Source organism: Neofelis nebulosa, chromosome 3 (assembly GCF_028018385.1).
Source record: "Neofelis nebulosa isolate mNeoNeb1 chromosome 3, mNeoNeb1.pri, whole genome shotgun sequence".
Lineage (NCBI taxonomy): Eukaryota > Metazoa > Chordata > Mammalia > Carnivora > Felidae > Neofelis > Neofelis nebulosa.
In genome coordinates this window covers 121007657-121021083 of record NC_080784.1, presented here as the reverse complement: position 1 = coordinate 121021083, position 13427 = coordinate 121007657, and the positions used below count along the sequence as shown (strand labels likewise).

The 13427-nt window shown below is 39.9% G+C and overlaps 1 protein-coding gene across 4 annotated transcripts in view; it reads right to left on the bottom strand.

Annotated features, from left to right (window-relative positions):
- MANBA (mannosidase beta) overlaps positions 1–13427 on the bottom strand; it is a 114544-nt gene that overhangs the window by 81127 nt on the left and 19990 nt on the right. For all 4 annotated transcript variants that reach the window (XM_058721778.1, XM_058721780.1, XM_058721779.1 and 1 more), the window contains exons 3-5: positions 11089–11194; positions 10087–10257; positions 2553–2676 (exon numbers count right to left, since the gene is read on the bottom strand). In XM_058721778.1, coding sequence (XP_058577761.1) covers positions 2553–2676; positions 10087–10257; positions 11089–11194 — 401 coding nt within the window. The remainder of the gene's footprint in view (positions 1–2552; positions 2677–10086; positions 10258–11088; positions 11195–13427) is intronic.

Below are 13427 nucleotides of genomic sequence, written 5' to 3'. Positions count from 1 at the left end.
AGGTCATGATCTCACAGTCCGTGAGTTTGAGCCCCTCCTCAGGCTCTGTGCTGACAGCCCAGAGCCCGGAGCCTGCTTCAGATTCTGTCTCCCTCTCTCTCTGCCCCTCCCCGCTCGCACTCTGTCTCTCTCTCAAAAATAAAACATTAAAAAATTAAAAATAAATATAAAAAACTTTTAGTGCCTCTCACAATGCCTGCCTCAAATTATGTACCAAATGAATGCATAAAAATATTAGCTTATTCTCTTTATTATTTTCCAACTTTCTCTTTTTTTAAACGTGTTTTTTATTTTGAGAGAGAGAAAGTGTGTGTGCATGATTGGGGGGGGGGGGCGGGAGGGCAGAGAGAGGACTGAGGATCCCAGGCAGGCTCTGCACTGACAGTAGAGAGCCCCATATGGGGTTCAAACTCACAAACGAACCATGAAATCATGACCTGAGCCGAAGTCAGACACTTAACCAACAGAGCCACCCAGGCATCCCATTATTTTTCAACTTTTAAATATCTATTGGTTTCAGGGATGATTGCTGTCTTTCAAAGAAAAATTGAAAAAAAAAATTCTGGAAAAAATTCCTAAAGGAAGTTCTTCACCTCACTTTTACGTGTTTATGCTTCAATTGTCTTTATTACATCAAATAACCAAATTGAAGTCTATAAAATTAATCAGAAATATAAGAATTACTGCTTCATATGCACAGGGCATATCCTATGAACAGGAAACATTTTTCTATATGTTAAGTATAAAATATACTGCAGTCACAAAACAGGAAAAATGTAGTTGACACGGGGAATTGATTACACTGAATCTAAATGAAATTTTAAACCTCATTTAAGTTGATTTAATCCAGACAAAATTCACCCAGTCGCTAGTGACTAATAAACTGAACTCTAATGACTCATACTCAGGAAGAAATGTTTAGCTTCATATTCAAAATTTTAAATTAAACTAGAGCAGTGTTATTCAAATGTTTTCAGATATCAGGGTATTTAGTATTCATAGCACTTCTTGCAAACCACCCAAAACACTGATTAAGCTTCAAAACAATGAAATAAATAACTTCTTGAGAAATCAGACCTCTCCTCACACTGGATTTTATTATATACCTGAGAAAAAAATATTGGTGGGGATGGGGAAGAATGAACCATCCTTTGATTTTAGTAGCAGAACTCAGTTCAAGTCATACCTCTGAATACTTTAGAAGCACTAAACTAGAGAGCTGTGGGCAGCCACATTTGCACGCACAATTTAAACTGCATCTTTTCATGCCTTTTTTTCAAATTTTTTTTTAACGTTTATTTATTTTTGAGACAGAGAGAGACACAGCATGAATGGGGGAGGGGCAGAGAGAGAGGGAGACACACAATCGGAAGCAGGCTCCAGGCTCTGAGCCATCAGCCCAGAGCCCGACGCGGGGCTCGAACTCATGGACCGCGAGATCGTGACCTGAGCTGAAGTCGGACGCTCAACCGACTGAGCCACCCAGGCGCCCCGCTTTTCATGCCTTTTTAACATTTAAAAATGCCAGCAGCACCTAACAACCTCAATTATCAACCATCTCTGATTTGCTTTTTTTTTTTTGTCTTCTGCCTTTACAAGACTGATTTGGCTGGATGGAACAGCAATGTCAGGTTACCAGGACTCTTACACGGACACACCGCCACATTCTTGCTTGCTGATTCCATCCAGTTAGGCCTGCACGTAACTGGACCGAGCCTCGCAAGGTATCACTCAAGATCCCCATTCACCGATTTCCCTGACTTCTCAAATCCTCACTGATCTTTGATCTTCTGAACTACCAGCGTCCCACCCCACAAGGTTATTACACAGTCTTGTTTGGTGTAACTGTTCATATCTTCCCTCCCTTATCTCCACCAATGTGCAGGCACGAGTATACTAACTCTAGTTCCTTTCTAAACAAACAAACAAACAAACACAGTGCTGGGCAAACACTACAACAAAAATATCTGACCGGCTTTTCATGGATTCGTGGACCTCAGTGAAATTTCTGACAGTTTATTCAGTGCTCCTGTCTTGGGAATCATTCCTTTGGCTGAGAAAGTAGTATTCTTTATCTTACAAAATTTTCTGTATGCTCTGTGTGCATACCGGTTTATTTTCAACTCTTAACAAGGCTAGTGCGGCATGGCCTTCAGAGGAGAAAACGCGCAGTGATCGAAGCAAATCAAGACCTCAGCACAGTGAAGTTCTCAAAGCGGGGACAGAGGCCGCAGGGAGGAGCACAAAACAGCAGGCCTTTTAGAAGGAACACTTAGCTCAGAAAAACCCAGAGCTACTCTGGCTTTCTCTCATCTTCTTTTCAAAATATGTTTAAAAGTATCTATCTACCTCCTTCCTGCTTTATACTGTAAATTTTCATGACAAATCACAGTCTGTGTATATTTTTCACACATAGAAATTTAATGTGCCCCCCAATTCTTTTTAAATGAATTTCTGGAAAGTATATCTATATCTTCAGATTATAAACCCAATTCTTATAACATAAAGGAGGCTCAAAAAAGACAAACAAGAAAGCACATCTCTTAGCTTACCGTAGATAGGGGAAAACGTGAAGAAGTTCAGATGACAAATATTATAGGCTTCGATTCTGACATCTTTCCAGATGCCCTGGGTAGGGAAGGACGGCCCCCAGTCCCAACTAAAGGAACTCTGCTCCTGTAATTTCCAGGGGGGGAAAAGATGCATTCCAATTACCATGACATTTAAACAACTGTGAAAAGCTTTTTCTTTTAAAATATTATATGCATGCATATTAGTTTGCTAGGGTGGCCATAACAAAATACTACAGACCAGTGGCTTCAACAACAGAAATTTACTCTTCCACCGTTCTAGAGCCTGGCAAATCCAACATCAAAGTGGGGGAAGCTTTGGTTTCCTCTGAAGCCTCTCTCCTGGGCTTACAGAGGGTCACCTTCTCACTGTATTTTCACAGTCTTTTTCCATGCACACACACACACATGCATTTCCTCTTCTTGCAAGGACATCATTCATACTAGACTATCTCCCACCCTAAAGGTCTCACTTTAACTTCATCACCTCTTTAAAGATCTTATCTCCAAACAAGGACATCATTCATACTGGACTATCTCCCACCCTAAAGGTCTCACTTTAACTTCATCACCTCTTTAAAGACCTTATCTCCAAACAAGGTAGATTTTTCAGCCACTGAGGATTAGGACTTCAACATAAAAACTCAGGGGAGACATACAATTAAGTCCATACTCTGTGTACATGTGTGTGTCCCATATGGAGCATCTAAAATGGCCTACAATTGGGGTGCTCGGTGGCGCAGTCAGTTAAGCGTCCAACTTCGGCTCAGGTCATGGTCTCACAATTTGTGAGTTTGAGCCCCGCATCGGGCTCTGTGCTGACAGCTCAGGGCCTGGAGCCCACTTCGGATTCTGTGTGTGTCTCTCTCTCTGGCCCTCCACCCCCTCACACTCTGTCTCTCAAAAATGAATAAACGTTAAAAAAAAATTTTTTTAATGGCCTACAATGATTCCCTCCTGGTATTCATGCCCTATGCAATCCCCTCTCCTCGAGTATGGATTAGACCTAGTGAATCACTTCCAACCAAGAGAATACAGCAGAGGTGACATCGTTTCCAAAACCAAGTTATAAAAAAAACTGCAGTTTCTGTTTTGGGTGCTCACTGTTGCTCTCTCCTAGCCATGAGGGAAGCCAGCTGCCATGTTGTGAGGCAGCTCAGTGGAGAGGCCCACATGGCGAGTTTAGAAGCCAATCTGAGGCCTACTGATGACCACATGTGTGAACTTAGGCACAGACACTTCAGACCTAGTAGAGCCATGAGATCACCACAGCCCTGGTCCTTTCTTGGCTTGACTGTAACCTCATGACTGGCCTTGAACCAGAGGCACCCAGCTAAGTCACTTTCAGATTCCTGACTGATAGAAACTATGATAAAAAATGTTATTTTAGGGGCGCCTGGGTGGCGCAGTCGGTTAAGCGTCCGGCTTCAGCTAGGTCACGATCTCACGGTCCGTGAGTTCGAGCCCCGCGTCAGGCTCTGGGCTGATGGCTCAGAGCCTGGAGCCTGTTTCCGATTCTGTGTCTCCCTCTCTCTGTCCCTCCCCCGTTCATGCTCTGTCTCTCTCTGTCCCAAAAATAAATAAACGTTGAAAAAAATAAAAATAAAAAAAAAATAAATAAATTAAAAAAAAAAAAAAAAATGTTATTTTAAGCTGGTAAGTTTGGGCATAATTTGTTATACACCAGTAGGTAACTAATACAATAACTCATATAGGAACCTATGCAACATAGTTAAATTTGGCAGAAATGTTTTAAGAACATAAAATCTGATTATGTATATTTATTCTTCAAAAGCATATGATACTGAAGCAACACAATTAGTCACTCTTTAAACTTCTCCAAAATATCTCTGAACCTAGCATTGTATTTAAATTTAATACCATAAAGAATATTCTATTTAAATGCAATAACTATAAAAAATGAGGAAACATTGGGGCGCCTGGGTGGCGCAGTCGGTTAAGCGTCCGACTTCAGCCAGGTCACGATCTCGCGGTCCGTGAGTTCGAGCCCCGCGTCAGGCTCTGGGCTGATGGCTCGGAGCCTGGAGCCTGTTTCCGATTCTGTGTCTCCCTCTCTCTCTGCCCCTCCCCCGTTCATGCTCTGTCTCTCTCTGTCCCAAAAATAAATAAAAAACGTTGAAAAAAAAAAATTAAAAAAAAAAAAAATGAGGAAACATTTAAAAATAAAGATAATCAAATATGTGAGGTTATGAGCTCAGCTTTAAAAAAGGAATAAGCACACCTGTTGGGATGAGCACTGGGTGTTGTATGGAAACCAATTTGACAATAAATTATATTTAACATAAAAAGTGTAAAAAAATTAAAAATAATAATAATAAATAAAAAGAAATAAGCACCAGAGGAAGAGGGAGTACTGAGATTTTTCTGAATGGAACATTTGCAGAACAGAGCCCGAGGAATTGGCAAACTGTTCTCATTTAAAGTATTATTTGCTGGGGCGCCTGGGTGGCTCATTCAGTTGAACATCCAACTCTGACTCTTGATTTCAGCTCAGGTCATGATCTGAAGGTAGTGGGATCAAGCCCCATGCTCAGCACTGAGCCTCTTTAGATTCTCTGTCTCTGTCTCTGTCTCTGTCTCTCTCCCCCTCTGCCACTCTCCCCCTGGCTTGCGCCCTCTCTCTCTCAAAAAAAAAAAAAAGTATTATTTCATAAGATCTGTATTTATCTAAGAGAGAGATAAATTAGTTTCCACTACAGAGACAAACAAAGAATTAAAACTACTTCATAGCATCCACATTTGTATCAGATTCTCATGTTTGGAATGAAAATCATCTTGGGGTTATTTACTGAAGAGTTTATAAGTTCATTCAGGTACACAATTCCTTTCTTAGAGACAGGAATAAGGAGGAGGGCAAAAATATTCAACATCTTATAAGGCAGACTATTTTCCCCACCAAGGGCTACAAATCACTCCTATTCATACAACTTCTCCAAATAAAAGTTTTCACTTATTCAAAAAATGTTTGTGAACTGCCTTCTTTGTTTCAGGCTGGAAGTACATCAGTACACAAAACAGACAGTCCTTCTGTTTACAGTGCTCACAGTATAGCAGGAAACTCAGGTATTGAATAAACAATCACAAACGCAAAAGACGTCGACAGGGGACAGTATAATGGCAGGGGTGGGGGTGTCAGAACAAGTTTCCCTGAATAATAGTGACTTTTACATGGTGATCTGAAGGGTAAGTACCATTTGTCCAGTGTGTTTAAGGGAGAAGGAAGTAAAAGCATCCTTTTCAGAAGGAACAGCATGTACAAAAGCCTTGAGGTGCAAGAAACTATGGTACGTTGCAAGAGATGAAGAGGGAATGATGGGAAGAGACAGAGAGAAAACTGGAGAAGTGGGCATGAGCCAGACAGAACTAAGACCCATTACTTTAGCCTAAAGGCAATGAGAAGCTGTTGAAGAGTTTTAAGAAGGGAGTACTGTAATGATTTTTGTCTGAAAAGAACATTCTGGCTGTCCTGTAGAAAATTAATTGGAGGAAGGCAAATGAGGTTGCAGGATACCAGTTAGGTGGTCAGGGCAATATTTCATGCAAGAAATTATTATAGATTGAACTCAAGCATGGTAGTAGAAATACAGCATGGGAAGATTTAGGAACTATTAAAGTCATAATGTCCACATGGTCAAAATGACTCAGTGGTGTGTTGGAGGAGGGAAAAGAGAGAGAGGGAGTTACCAAAAATAACTCTTAGGTTTCTGGCTTTAGCAACTGTTCTGGATGGCATTCCATTCAGCCAGACAGGGAGCCCTGGGAGAAGGGTTTAGATCCAAGCACAGTGTTGGACATCCTGAATCTTTAGGTCCCCGGGAATCGGGCAGGTGAAGATGCCAGATAGGCAATCCAGTATAAGGTCTGGAATTGAAGAGAAGTCTGGACTGAAGATACAATATTAGAAGTCATTAGAAATTCGACTGGTTATTGAAGAAGTGAAGCTAAATGAGATAGTCTAGACAGGGTATAAAATGAGAGAAGGAAAGTGTCTATAACAGAAAGAATCATGAATAATATAACTTCCAAGAGGGGGAGGTTGATCTGGATAAAGCAACTTAGAAGGAATGTCCAGAGATGTAGGTAGAAAACAAGGAGGATGGTGGAGAATATAGCTAAGAGAGTAGCTGAAGTGAGAGGTCCCACCATCCAGGCAGGACAGAGAAGGAAGCAGAGACAAGAGGGGGTTTGTGCTGATATCTCTACTCCACTAACTGCATATAATCAGTTACACACTTAGAAGTCTATAATTATAGAAGTAAGTCTCCAAAATAAGTAGTAACACCACCCTACATTTTGTTTTTTTAATGTTTATTTACTTTGAGAGAGAGACAGAGAAAAAGAGAGAGAGAGAGCATGCTCTTGAACAGGGGAGGGGCAGAGAGAGAGAGGGAGAGAGAGGACAGAGAGAGAGAGAGAGAGAGAGAGAGAGAGAATCCCAAGCAGGCTCTGCGCTGTCAGTGAAGAGCCTGACATGGAGCTGGATCTCACAACTGCAAGATCATAACCTGAGCTGAAATAAAGAATTAGATGCTTAATATACTGAGCCACCCAGGAGCCCCCTCCCACTCTACATTTTGAATATCTGTATAGCACTCTACAGTATGCAAAGTGCATTCACATTATTATTTCACTATATGCTCTTACCGACACAGTCAAGAAGAGAAGGGATTAGCTCCATTCACAAACGATGGACTTCCCTAAGATCTTTATGGGTCATAAATCCAGAATTCAGATCTAAGATTCCTGCCTTGCTCTCCCAATTCAGGTCTCTTCCCACTGGACCATGTCAGTATAGCCAGAAACAATAAGACACAATTCACTCTTCTGGCAAGTCTGCCCCAGGGTTAGTGCTCCACACACTGTGAGGGCAGAGTCATGGGTCTGATTCTTGATTTAAGTGACGAAGGCTTTGTTCTATCAGGATAGCCTGAAACTGTGTGTTTTAAATGCCACAGATTGAATGAGGGGCAGAGGAAAAATACTACATGGATATATGCATAACATATATATCATTTTATTGAAGACATGAAAAGTAAATTAGGATTCAGGAAGTCCTCATTCTGATAGAAGATAAGAGATAGAAAAGGAGAGAGAAAAAGTGCAAACTTAAGTATTCAAACCATTGTGCCATTTGATGCCGAAGACCAGAAACAAGAGATGAATTATAAACAGAAGTATAAGTACATAGTATTCCATTGAATACCTGAGTATTCAGTTACAGATGATTCCTTTATAGTAACAGGAGCAAATGCTTATATTAAGAGACTGATACTACACCTAAAATAGTCAAGCAAATTGCTACCAAATATTTGAAGTGATTAAAGAAAGACCATATAGAGGTCAGAACTGAAATTTAAAAGTGTCCTTAAAGACGGGATACAGGTGTGCTCTTTCAAAGGGGCACATGTGCCCCAATGTTTATAGCAGCACTATCAACAGTAGCCACGTATGGAAAGAGCCCAAATGTCCATCGATGGATGAATGGGTAAAGAAGATGTGGTATATACATACAATGGAGTATTACTCGGCAATCAAAAAGAATGAAATCTTGCCATTTGCAACTACGTGGCTGGAACTGGAGGGTATTATGCTAAGTGAAATTAGTCAGTCAGAGAAAGACAAAAATCATATGACTTCATTCAAATGAGAATTTAAGATACAAAACAGATGAACATAAAGGAAGGAAAGCAAAAATAATATAAAAACAGGGAGGGGGACAAAACATAAGAGACTCTTAAATACAGAGAACAAACTGAGGGTTGCTAGAGGGGTTGTGGGGGGGTATGGGCTAAGTGGGTAAGGGGCATTAAGGGGGACACTTGTTGGGATGAGTACTGGGTGTTATACATAGGGGATGAATCACTGGAATCTACTCCTGAAAACATTACTGCATTATATGCTAACTAACTTGGATGTAAATTTTAAAAATAAATAAATAAAAATAAAAAATAAAAAAAAGGTACTGACACAACTTTAGCTAGGTTGAGTTAAACAAGAGGGGGTATAATTTTGACCTTAGTACTTATATTACGGAAACACAACCTAATGATTAATCCATCCATTCTGAAGAGAGCCACCTAATGTAAATAATCAGAATTTATCAACTGAGGTTTTTGCCAACAAGTACTGGAAAAATACAGTTTGTATCTTCACAATGAAACCAAGGATTATATTTGTTGTTAAAACTACATGCCAATTTCTGAAGAAGTTAAAAATAGAATTACCATATACTCCAGTATCCCACTTCTTGGGATATATGCAAAAGAACTGAAAGCAGGGTCTCAAAGAGACCCGCGGGCACTGGGGCACCGGAGGCTCCAGTGACCCATTCCATAGAATGGAATATTATTCAGGCTTAAAAAGGAAGGAAATTCAGACACATGCTACAACATGGAGAACGGCACACTAAGTGAAATAAGCCAGGCATAACAAGCCAAATAGGATTTGTGTGACGAATAGGACAGTATGATTCCTCTTAGATGAGTAGTGAAACTCACAGAAACAGAAAGAATGGTGGTTTCCAGGGGCTGGCTGGAGGGGAAAATAAGGAGCTGTTTTTAATGGGTATAGGCTTTCAGTTTTGCCACATGAAACAATTCTTGAGATTGGTTTCACAGCAAAGTGAATATACTTAATACTAGTGAACTACACACTTAAAAATGGCTAAGATGGCAAGCTGTGTGTTGTGCGTATTTTACCACAATTAAAAATTTCTTAAATAAAAATAAAATCAAAAACTAAATGCCACAGGGACGCCCGGGTGGCTCAGTTGGTTAAATGTCTGACTCTTGGTTTCGGCTCAGGTCATGGTCTCACAGTTCATGAGTTCGAGCCTTGAATCGGGCTCTGCGCTTGGGATTCTCTCTTTCCCTCTCTCTGCCCCTCCTCCACTTGCACTGTCTCTGTCTCTCTCAAAATAAATAAATAAACTGTAAAGAACAAAAAACCAAAAACTAAATGCCACATAGAAAATCCAACTACATATTGGAATAAACTCAAGTCATTTAAAGTCAGATGAAACTAAAAAAAATAATAATAATAATCACCTTGTGGATTTTGTCATTTTTGTTAGATTATATGAGAACCTAGCACTAAAATGTGGAATACATCAGCAAATATATTAATATTTGCAGAAGGCTTCCCAGTAACAAGAGTCACTAATACATATGAACCTCACATTCTGGTGAAAAGTTTGATAAACCTAAATGTTAAAAAATACTTTGTGCACTTACAGTATCAGTCACCTATTTTTCTTCTTTTTCTGTTGTTACCTAAGTTCTGAAGCATGCTTCAGGATGGAAACCTAGGAAGGCAAAGATTCTCCACAAAAATTCATAAACCTTCTGGTTCTGATTTCAAGTTTTCAATACCATGAAGCAGACAGGAAAGAGATGCCCAAATTCTGAAATACGACGGGTGTCTTCAAACAAGCATTTTCCACACCAGCACCTCCCATCATCAAGGCTAAAGCCCCCTCCATTGGCAAGACTGTTACCTTTCGAATGAAGTTGACGTGGCATTGGCCCTTCTGCACAGGCGGAGGGCAGTCTGGAGGCACCCAGTAGCTAGTGTGAGCTTTGCTCCGCTGCGCCGCATACAACACTGGGGACTGGAAACGCAGCTCAAGGGAGTTCACATTTCTAACCACAGTGGTAATATCAAAGCTCTGCATTAAAGGAAAGAACAGATGTGGAAGTAGGCCCGTGTGTAAAATTTTAGATATAGATATGCAAAAATGTATGAAAGATGCATAAAATAATTGAAATCTTTAGGGTTAGCCTTTTTTGCAGAAGAAAGCACTTCACTGAAACAGTGTAACTTAGTTGCCTGCTTACGGTTACAACTGAGCACATTCTCCTACCCAAAAGTAGATTTCTAGGTTTCTCCTTCTATTTTTACTGACAGATAATGGTCTTAGGCAAAGAGAGCAAGCAGAAAATATCTTTAGCCCTGGAATGTCTGCTCTGGCTATTTACATATGGCCTTGAACTGCCAAGGATTTCCTAGATGCTTCAGGACAACCTGACTCTCTGGTATGAACAGCATGTATTTCTAAGTCATAAGTTATTTTTGTTTTGAAAAGTTGACCCTTGCAGGGAGATGAGAACATGATACCTTAATGTAAGCATTCCAGACAGGATGGAGAATTTTCTTTTTTAATAGTTTGTCGATTGTCAATTCTCATGAAACTCTGGATCACCAAATAACAGAGAAGGGAACAGCATTTGTTGAACACTTCTCACATGCCAAGAACCAAGAACTGTGCCAATCATTTTATATAATTAGCTTATTAAATCTTCACAACTCTATAGGGTCTGTGGTGTTTTCATCATTCTACAATGTGGCAAGTGTGAAGGTAATTTACCCAGTGCTTCAAAGAGCTTGTACCTACCTGCACGGGCAATTAATTATGCACTTACCTTTCTCTACTCACAACAATTAACACACAAACACATACAGGGAGGTTTCTTTTAACTTGATGTCACTGTATACTTACATATCTTTTGAACATGTTGTCTGTTTTCCCAATAGGAACACTATTTAGCAGGATTTTTGCAACTGTATCAACACCCTCAAAAATCAGGTTTACTTTTTGCCATTTGCTAAAAAAAGAGAAAAAATTTTAAACAAGATGTGTAAAACATTAGCTTAGATAAATCTTTTTTTTAATTTTTTTAATGTTTATTTGTTTTTCAGAAAGAGAGAGAACATGAGCAGGGGTGGGACAGAGAGAGAGGGAAACACAGAATCCAAAGCACGCTCCAAGCTCTGAGCTGTTAGCACAGAGCCTGACGCGGAGTTCGAACTCACGAACCACGAGATCATAACCTGAGCCAAAGTCGGATGCTTAACCAACTGACTGAGCCACCCAGGTGCCCTGATAAATCTTTTTTATTGGTTAAAACTAAAGGTATAAATATTTCACAGAAAATAAACATTCTTTTTTAAAAAAAATTTAATGTTTATTTTTGAGAGAGGCAGAGCAGAGGAGAGGCAGAGAGAGAGACACACACAGAATCTGAAGTAAGCTCCTGGCTCTGCGCTGTCAGCACAGAGTCCAAGGCAGGGCTCGAACTCACAAACCATGAGATCATGACCTGAGCCAAAGTCGGATGTTCAACCCACTGAGCCATCCAGACACCCCTGAAAATACACATTCTTAAAATTCAATTTTCAATGAAATTTTCATAAGTATTGGTTTAATACATTTTTCTGTTGAGTGCTCTGGTTTATCTTTCTCCATAATGTTTCAATTGCCTTATAAAGTCACGAGCATAGCTTATAATTTCCGAATGCACTGACTTTTTTTAGGACTTCACAAAGTACTTATGAGAATCAAGTTAAATAGTAGACATAAGACATTTTCACAGGAGCATCTGAGTGGCTCAGTCGGTTAAGTGTCCAACTCTTGATTTCTGCTCAGGTCATGATCTCGCAGTCCATGAATTCGAGCCCTGCATCGGGCTCTGTGCTGACAACACAGAGCCTGCTTGGGATTCTGTCTCCCTCTCTCTCTGCCCCTCCCCACGCTCTCCCTCTGTCAAAAATCAGCATTAAAAAAATTTTTTTTCACAAACCATTACATTTACTGACACTAAGAGAAAACATTAACAAACTAACAAGTATCTATGAATACCTATTATGGGCTCGGCACTCTGCTAAGCTTTACAGGGAACTAAAACACTCTCTGAATTTAAGGAATCTGCAGTCTAGTTGCCATTCAAGCCAAAAACACAGGGAAAAAAAAGAGAAAATTTTCCATCTCTTCTGGTTTATAGTACAGTCTTGTTGGACAGACTATATGTGCTATCGGAGCTTATGTCACAAGGAAAGACTTCAAGAAAGAAACAAGAACTTAAAGAATAGGATAAATGTAGTATAACCGTGCAATAAAATATTATTTAGCAATAAAAAGAAATAAAGTACTGGTGAATGTGACGACATGGATGAACTTTGAAAACATTATGCTAAGTGAAAGAAGGAAGTCACAAAGGTCCACATATTGTATAATTCCATTTATATGAGATTTCCAGAAGAGATAAATCCACAGAAAATAAATTGGCAGCTGCCTAGTGCTGGGATAGGGATGAGGGGGTGGGGACGTTGGGAATGGGGAATGACTGGTAATGGGTACGATTTTCTCTTTGAAGTGAGGAAAATTCTAAAACTGATTATAGTGATCAATGGTGGCACAACTCTTTGAATATACTAAAAACTACTGAATTGTATACTTTTTTTAAAGGTTTATTTATTTTTGAGAGAAAGAGACAGCACAAGTGCGAGAGAGGGAAAGATACAGAATTCAAGGCAGGATCCAGGCTCTGAGTTGTCAGCAAGAGTCCGACACAGGGCTCAAACTCATGAACCATGAGATCCTGACCTGAGCTTAAGTCAGACACCTAACTGACTGAGCCACCCAGGCACCCCTGAATTGTATCCTTTAAAAGGGTGAATGTATAGTGTGTGAATTAGGTCTCAATAAAGTTGTTCCTTTTTTTTTTTTTTAATGAGTAGAAAATGTCTAGGTAAAAGGTAGACCCTGGAGGAAGAGCAAACTCCAAACAAGGAAGTGCAAACGACATCAACATTAAGATAACATGGTAGGTGCAGGTGCAGGACTTGTGCTAGGAGCGCTAAAGGGAGAAATCTGGTCAAGTCAGCAGGGCAAGAGGGCAGCAGGGCACAGGAAGTGGAACAGGAATAGGCAACATTAAGCAGTATTTTCACACACAAGCAAATAAGATTAAATTGGCTTTACCAATTAAAAGGAAGACACTGTCGTTCTTGAGCAAGAATGTCATGGGCAAAACCAATATTTGGGGAAGATAAGTCTAA